We start from the raw sequence: 8,989 nt of genomic DNA, 5'->3' as shown, positions 1-8,989 counted from the left end.
ATTGACAACATAGTAAGTTTCATGTGGAAATAATGTTAAAAATAGAGGCTTCTGCTTGGTCAACTGGAAGAACATATAAAAACCAAAAAAAAAAAAAAAAAAATTTCATGGATTCGATGTCAAAGATCTACATGCAATGAATGTATCTCTCCTTCTATTTAAAGGGAATCAAATCCCTGATGTCATTCAAAGCCACTATTTAAATAATTCTTCGCCAATCGCCAACAAATTTAAGATGGATAAAGGTATGTGATTCACATTTTATTAAGATCACCTTTAAACGAACTCCATACCACCGTATGTCGTCCGTCATTTGCTCCATTCGAACTCCAAATCGCAATGCAAATGCAGGTAGGTGAACAGTGCAACGTCAATATTGGCATCGGACTGTTCACCCATGCCAAAAAAATTTGCCGCAGGATTTGCCAAAGAAGGGAGCAAAAGAGGAGAAAAGCGTGTCAAAGATGGTTACCTTCGCAGAAAGTGCACGAAAGAAGAAGAAATGACATTTGATTGGAGAAGAATGACTGCATTTTGAAAATTTACTGCATTTTGGAGTGGAAAATGGGCTTTTCGGTTGGAGATATCATAAGGCTGTCAAAAAACTTTCTTTATCTTTCTTTCATCTCATCATTAAGAATACCAATAATTTTGAAAAAAAAAAAAACAAAAAAAATTGATAAGATGTTTGTCTCCATAACTTGCCTTTAACTGAGCTTCATCCAATATTTTTAAGTTGGCTTGGTATCCTAACCACTTACCAAAAAAATTATTTTGTTCTGATCTTGGTTGTCATTTCCACTATAAAGGGATTACTTATTTTCTTAAAAAAAAAAAAAAATTTAGATATAAAAAAAAATCACTACCCGCATTAGCCAAAAAATTTTCTTAATCTCAGCATAGTTTTTTCATAATTTTCATTAGAATGGCCCTTTTGATCTGAAATTGCAATGAAAGCAAACTATGAACTTTATTTCCAAAATTTTAGCATTACATTCTCTTCAAATATATTAGACAAGGAAGCTACTAGCAAGGCAGTGAGCATTAACAATCTCAGAATTTCTATTAAGAGTCATCAATGAAATCCAGAGCATGTGTAATGTTCAGATGCAACAGAAGAACATAAAAGATAGACATGGGCGGAACCCAATAGGTTCCAGGGGGGGCAGTTGCCCCCCCTCAAAAATTTTTTAAAATTTTTTTATATGATTTTTTTAGGTAATTTACCCCTTTTTATTCATTTTTTAGTTTTTATTACAAGGGTTTTCATGCAATTGCCCCCCCTAAAAATTTTAAAATACTATGGTCTTTAGGTAATTGCCCCCAACAGGTCGAACCTCGCCAGAAGACACTGCCCCTTGGACCCCGACATATATGTCTTATAAGTTTGCCCCCCCCTGAAAATTAGGGCTGGTTCCGCCCCTCATAGAGGCGGGGGAGAAGTCCAAATAGAAAAACTTCCATTGGGGGCCTGCGGTCCAATAGCTAAGGCTAGGGTCGGTATTCAACTTCCTCGCTCCTTTCCTTCCTAGGTGAAAGAAAGACAAACTCTTTTACGACAAGTTGATATTCGATTTAGTCGATTCAGGGGTCATGGGCAGAAGTTCCTCTACTTTTCTTTACAGGGAGAATGCTACTTAGGAGATTGTAAAAAAAGTTGCATTCAAAGAACGAGAGAAGATGCAAATTGTGCTTACAAAAATGTTCCTATAGAGAAGTGCATCTGCATTTTTTAGACCAGTAATATTTCTAATCTTATATATTGAATTAGACAAAAGAAGATTGAGTACAAACATTGACTCTACAAATATCTTTCTTATATTTTACAAATGTCAACCCTTATCTTGTATTTGCCATTTGGAATCAGCTCTCTTCCTGTGATTTATACTATGTCTTCCTCTTAACTCTTTGGAAAAAAAAATGTAAATATTTTTCAAATATTGTGGAGGAAGATTATAAACAAAATCATGTTCAACACTATATCTCAAGCCTACCTTTGAATGGTAAACACTCAAAGAACAAGATAAAAACTCTTTTTTTTTTTCAAATCATTATTGATTTCACAAATAAGAATTTGAATAATCTATCAAAATTATGGAATAGATGAGTTTTTTTTCGTACTCTATAGAGGATCTGCTCCACCAAAGAGTATTGATGCACATCTAATAAGTCCTGGTTAGGAGAAATTATTATGTGCGGACATCGAACCGTTCGGAGAAAAATGAGAACGCGCTACATCACCCGGTATATAATATCAATACACAGTAAAAAAATGATGTGACACACTCTCATTCATCTCCGAACGCCGTCTGGTATCCGCACAGAATAATTAATCTTGACACTCAATAGAAAAAATGCAAAATAAATTGAGTGAGAATATTATGACAAATTTAGTAATTTAAAAAAATATTGAATTTCTTTTAAAAAATGTAAATTTCAAAATTTATTTTAACATGAATTTAATGTAAAAAATAATTAATTATTCATATACAATATTTATTTTAATTATTTTTTTAAATTAAATTCATGTTTAAATAAAATTTGAATTTTACATTTTAAATTCATGTTAAAATATTATTCCAGTCACAGGCTCCTAGCAAGCTTGCCGTTAGAGACAATCATCAATTATGAAATGCCAAAATGATCTAACCTTACCAAAATTAAAAAAAAATAAAATAAAATTCTTGCACATAAAGCTTAAATTTCGTGTGGCATAACTTTCTTACTGCTTTATGAAGCAATTTTTTAATAATTTTTTTTTTACTAGAAACTGCTTCGTAAAATAATAAGAAAGTTGTACCAAACGAAACCTTAAACTATGAAATTACCAACCAAGTTGCAGCATAATAATATTGTAATTCATGAATTGGCTATGAAAGATTATAATGTCATTATATACATTCAGATACCAGTAAAAAAAAGTTCAATTATTCTATGCATGGCATCACTGCTAGAAAGAAATATTACATCTTTATCCTAAATTGGCAGGGTACAGACCCTCTCTTAATTCTGCTGAGCGTTTTGGAAAATTTGAAGCAGAATGAAGAAGTTGTATAAAAAGCAGGCTGCATGCCAATATATGAAGCTTAGGCAGGTACTGGCTTAAAGAGACTGGAGTGTTAATGAACACCTGGAAGGGCACATCGCTGTAAGAGAAAGGTAGAGAAGGAGAAAAGGAACACTCTTACTGTATCATATAATCTTCATAGGTCATTGTTAGTTTCGGTCATCAACGATACCTCCACTAGTGGGCCTGCAGATTATTAAAGCATAATCAAACTTATTTCAACTATATAATTAAATAATAAATCCATATCTAAGAATATGATGGCAGTTAAAAGTTTGTGGTACAGAGATGAGAGCCATTTTTTTACGAAAAATTATTCTGCGCGGAAGCCGAATCCTGTCCGGATATCTAAGCCCGTGGCTCGGTACCGAGGCTCGGTATCGCTGATGTGACTCATTCTGATTGGTATCTGGATGTATTCCGCATCCGCACAAAATAATCTCTCTTTTTTGACAAAGGTAAAAGCTAGGAATAAGCTTCGCATTCCAGGTGATAATGTGCAACTCTAACTGCGATAGTGAATAACATACAAATCTTAGAACTGATAATGCAGTAGAAAGGGTGGAGTACAATACGTAAAAGGAGTATTTCATGCAAGCACACTTTTTTTAATGCTTTTATATCAGTCCCTGGTACCTTTTAGATGTTCCGGAAAGATTCTGCAGGTAAATTGTAGATAGATATAGAGAGAGCAAGAGAGAAAAAAGTGAGCATTCTGTGGACCTGATTGACTTCCCACCGCATCTCATAATATTTGAATCCTGAGTTAGCGTAAGCATCAAAAAGAGGGACCAAGCTATAAGAGTAGGCAGTGTGTTTGTTTGTGAGAGAGAGGTGGGATGGGAGAGAACATGGAGTTGTATATTGCGAGCAAGGGGAGAGCCTTGGCCGAGGGTTGCAAGAGTTGCGAGCAAGACCAACTGGCAAACTACCTCAAGAAGAAGCATTTGTAGGAGGCACTATAAAAAAATACGGTTATTACAGCACAATTTTTGAGTTATTCCGGCAGTTATAACCGCCACTAAATTCTTCGCAGAGGTTCTAAATCCGCTGTGCTCCCGTTGTAATTAGAATCCGAGCGATTCCAAAGAGAAGGGGTATTAAACGCAAGAGAAAGGGGATCGAGAAGCGAGCGTAGAGATAGGGTTTCAGCTATACCAGCGGTTAGAGCCGGTGGTATTTGCACCGATTAAAACCAGTGCAAATAACAGCGGTCAAAACCCCTGCAAATACCTAGTTTTGATGGTGGTTTTCAAACAGCCTCTAACAAGTGCTGTGAAAAATCATATTTTTTAGTAGTAAGGTGCCAAGAGTGAGCAATAACGGGCTTGAAATTGAAAGAAAGAGGTGATGACTCGGTGGTTTGCTTAGGAAGAAGAAGAGACTAGCATACTCCCTCGGACCTTTCACTCTGCTGGAATGACATCAAATGAGTCAGCCACGAAGAATGTACATGAAGTCATTACTATATTAAATGGGAGTTTTGAGTTTTCTCCTCAAGAATCCCTACTGAATAAGAGTCGGTGATAGGTTACTCTCCTGGCATAGAACTCCTGTAACCCGTCTTTTGAATGAATATGAGAAACTGTTCACAAATAGATGGCATGATCATAAGTTTAATTCTCATGAGAATTTAGTATTATATTAATTTGATCCACAAGGCCATAAAGCTACAAAAGTACAATTTTTGTTTGGGACAGCTTTTTTTACTGCTTCTTAAAACAACTTTCTAGTACAAAAAAATTTAATTTTTTACTAAAAAAGCTGTTTTTAGAAGCAAGGAAAAAAGCTGTCCCAAATGAAGCCTTAATCAAGTGAAAACACAGGAAAATTATTCAGTAGATTGAACAGGAATCTATACTGAGAATGCTTAACTCATAAGAAGAAATACGATTGTTGGGCGTAGAACACTTACAATCCTGTTAGTAACTTGATGGAATCATAGAAGAACCACTGCAAAGTCACAACTGGTCCAACAAGAGCAATCCGAACAGGAAGGCTCCTTGTAAACAGCTTTGGAAACCCAATACTCTTCACTGCCTACAGGAGGAGGGATTTTTGTAGCTGATGTTAATAACCAAACTGAATTGAAGAACACTTTGTAATATATAAAATTAATAGGACATCACCTGCAGCACATTGTGCGCCTTTTTATTGTAAAGCGAGGCAATTATGTTATCTGCTGGAGTTGAAATTATGGTACCAATAGCGCCAGATGTGTAACCAGCTATACATGTAATGCCAAGTTGTTGAGCTCTTGAGCATTCCTCCCTTTTCTTCTGGATTATTTTACGATACAAAAGGTCCACAGAATGCTCAAACGTTGAGAACATGAGCATAGAAACTGCAGAAAATTTATTCTCAGGCAGCTTAGAGGTAAATATTCTTTAACAAAAGACAAATAGGAAAAGAAAAATAATTTTTGCTTGGAAAGAAAGAGAGACTCTTCGACTTGATATGCATTAATTATCATATCAATTATTATAAATTATGACTAGAAATAGGTATAATAAAGTTTAGGAATATAATCATAGTCTATCTTATTAGGACAAAGCTAATTGAGCAAATAATTCAATTATTGTTTTGTATGATACCTGTTTTTTTTTTTCTATATAATTCAATAATTCACATCAGTGTCTTTTTCAAACAATTTCCAGCAATTAGACATAAATGGTAATATAAGATATATGGGAAAGTGCAATTACATGGAAGATTTCGAGCCCAAAGTGGACCAAGCCCCTTGTAAAACCTGCATCAACATTAAATGGCTATTATAATTAAGCATGTAAGCATAAAAGTACTACATGAAACTACATGTAACAGAAATTATATTTTTATCCTTCGGACTAATATATCATCTTTCTTATGCCGTACTCGATCATAAAGTATGCAATCCGTTTGAGGATGACAAAGTTTCTCCAACAAAAACCTACTTTTAGAACCACTAAACAGATTAAGCTTGAATTTGAACAAAGTTGACAAAGAAAGCAGAGCAATTCTAACCCAGATAAGCCTTCATAGGCATAGAGTCTTGGTATGCCATCAAACAAACCTCGTGCAAAATGAGGTTGAGTTTGGACACGAACTTTGACGGCTTCAAAGGGACAAAGAGCAATATCTGCCAATATTTGAGCAGAAGCACTGCTGATGAAGAAGATCATTGTTTGATTATGCACTATCATTAAATCCGTATACATTTTCTTGAAGTATTCATAAAGCCCAAACTTGCAGCCACCTTGAACACCATATCCAAACAATTTTCCAGACCACCCTCTCCATAGGAATGAGAGACCTTGCTCCTTTACTAAAATATTTAAACCTGAAAAGATGCTATTGTACTTCACAGGATTCACCTAGGAGAATCAAACATATTGTCAGTCCAGATTCACAATAGAATACCTTACATAGACTAAATAGCTAACAGAAATAATGAAATCTATTTATCTTCAACCATGAAAATTCTGTGCACGCACGCGGTGTACGTGTGTGTAAGAGAGAGAGAGAGAGAGACTCAAGATGAAGGAAAAAATAAGAAAAAAAAAGGCAAATGGCTTATGTCCAAGCAAAATTATAGAGAGCAAAGTTTGTTGCACTTCGGTTATGAAATAAACGGTGTAACTAGGAATTACCGAATTTCTTCAACGTTAGTTTAAAATCATGACTAAGATTGTAAAGTAATTGAGAGTAAACAGTTATTAGTTATTATCACAACAATTTTATGCTTCTAGTAAAGCAAGAAAGCAAAAGTGACGGGAAAGGATTTAGTGGAATTGAGGAGAACATGCATAAGATTAATTAAAATTAGTAAAACAATTTATAAAATCCAAAAAAAAAAAGAGAAATTATATTGTAGCATAACATGGATAGTGAATAAAAGTGAGTCTGTGCTTTTCATGTAATCATAAACTTGCTTCTATTTTTCAAAACAAATCATAAATGAGTCAAAGATGCTGGTGACCCAAAAAAAGCTAAAAAGAATATATAAAACGGGTATGATAATGACTAATGTGGTAAGAGATCACTAGGCAAGATTTGTGGAACATATGAAAACTAGAGGCTCACCCATGAGAAGAGCCCATCACAGAGACTTACATGCTAGTGTGGACTTAACCTTGGATCACTATAAGTTGTAGTTTTCCCTTGAGGTCGACAATCATTTGGGACAATGAAGAGAAAACATGTGAATTGATGGGTGAATCAATTGTTCGAGCAGTGGAGGCTTGCCTAGAGGAGTTTGTCACTAGAACCAATTGTCACCCTTCTTAAAACAAGTTGAGTTATAATATGTGATGGAATACTTTCTAGTGATCATAGTCATCATGAGTTCCCAATGTCTAAGAGTAATGTGTATGAGTCTATGAGTTAGCTGATTCAGCTTGTATCATACCTAAATGATATATGGGCCTTCGCAAATCAACCCATGCTTATAAAGAGTCATTGACTTATTAATAGCTTCTACCTTTCTATAGATAGGTGCTCTTGAATTTATATATCACAGTAAACATGACTGTCATGGTACTTGTTGACTTGCAGCTTGTTGGATTCAAGTTTTTCTTTTTGAAATTAGTTGAACCCTATTGAGGCCTACTAAGCCCCTAGGGTTGGAGAGAAAGAGAATAAATTTGAGAAAACACTATGCATTCTCTCAAATGAACTAGATATCAAAGAAGCTAGTAACCCTTTACAAGAAAGGGACCCTTTACAAAAAAAAAAAAAAAAAAAATTAAAAAAAAAAAAAAAAAAAAAAACTCTATTGTGGCTGACAACTGACCCCCTATTTATGTATGAGAGCCAAAACAAACTACAATATGAGTTATACAAGACTTAAACCATAACAGCATCTTTTATAACTAATATTGTGTGTAAAACCCTTAAAAAGCTGATTTTTTTAGTGCTGTTAGTCCCAGACGAACTGGCCTTGGTACGGGACGAACTGAAGAAATTGTGAAGAAATCTGTATGTTTCGTCTGTACGAACCTGGAACCGTCGGGACGAACTGAACCCGAGAGCATTGTCCAGGGACGAAACAAATTGGAATTAATTTCGTCTGTACGATCTGTGTCCAGAGGAGTTCATCCCGGGACGATCTGGGTATCGTCCTGGACGATCCTGCTTGATAAGTATCGGATTTGAGATATTTTTTATTCATTTTTCTCTATCGATGTAACTGATCAATTTAATTGAGATTCTTCAGAATATAGATTTTTCTACTGTTTATGGATTCTTCCGAGATTTGACGTATGTACTGATTTATTGAGCTTTATGGATTTCTTCCTACTGTTTATCGATTCTTTTATCGATGATTGTGGATTGTATCGATCATGCATTGATTACTGATTTTCGTACCTGCTACATAGATTCACTGATCATGTGCCATTGACTGTTATGGATTTGATAGATTGACATGCATATTGTTTCAGTACCGTGCTTTGATTTCAGTTGTAGGTATTAGGTGATCTGCTGGGCTTTTTGAAGCTCATTATATGTGGTTAATATTTTCAGGTCAGGGCAAGGAAGCAGGAGATTGAGATTGATCTGGAATCTTCAGGTTTTTGTTCTTTTTTTGTTATAGTGATTCTTTTGTACTCAGGACAGGATAGATTTCATTTCATGTGATCATTATGTAGACCCTGAGTATTGTATATGAACTTTTGGGATATGAATATAATTGTACATTGATGTTTTAAATTATAGAATTTTGTTAGACTGTTTGTTATTGATTGAAGACTATAAATAGCTCTGGTAAATAATTGATGGTTTTAATAGATTGATTGAAATTCTTTCCAAGTTAGATCTTGGGGCGTTACAAATTATTGGTATCAGAGTAATGTTTTTGGAAGAATGGATTGTTACCAGAGTTATAGGATTTGATTGAGAGTTGGGTAGAATGGGTAGCTGTAAGTGCATCATTTTGCATACATA

At 34.7% G+C, this 8,989-nt stretch overlaps 1 protein-coding gene across 1 annotated transcript in view; it reads right to left on the bottom strand.

The window, feature by feature from the left end:
- Positions 1 to 2,836: 2,836 nt before the first annotated feature.
- LOC110106830 (mitochondrial phosphate carrier protein 1, mitochondrial) overlaps positions 2,837 to 8,989 on the bottom strand; it is a 15,197-nt gene continuing 9,044 nt past the window's right edge. Inside the window, exons 2-6 of the mRNA XM_020836866.2 lie at positions 6,071 to 6,420; positions 5,773 to 5,816; positions 5,197 to 5,411; positions 4,983 to 5,107; positions 2,837 to 3,253 (exon numbers count right to left, since the gene is read on the bottom strand). Of these exons, the coding sequence (XP_020692525.1) occupies positions 3,217 to 3,253; positions 4,983 to 5,107; positions 5,197 to 5,411; positions 5,773 to 5,816; positions 6,071 to 6,420 (771 nt within the window). The 3' untranslated portion in view covers positions 2,837 to 3,216. The remainder of the gene's footprint in view (positions 3,254 to 4,982; positions 5,108 to 5,196; positions 5,412 to 5,772; positions 5,817 to 6,070; positions 6,421 to 8,989) is intronic.

Source organism: Dendrobium catenatum, unplaced genomic scaffold, assembly GCF_001605985.2.
Source record: "Dendrobium catenatum unplaced genomic scaffold, ASM160598v2 fragScaff_scaffold_551, whole genome shotgun sequence".
In the NCBI taxonomy this organism is placed as follows: domain Eukaryota; kingdom Viridiplantae; phylum Streptophyta; class Magnoliopsida; order Asparagales; family Orchidaceae; genus Dendrobium; species Dendrobium catenatum.
The sequence above is the reverse complement of the archived record's forward strand: the minus strand, read 5'-3'. Positions and strand labels throughout refer to the sequence as shown.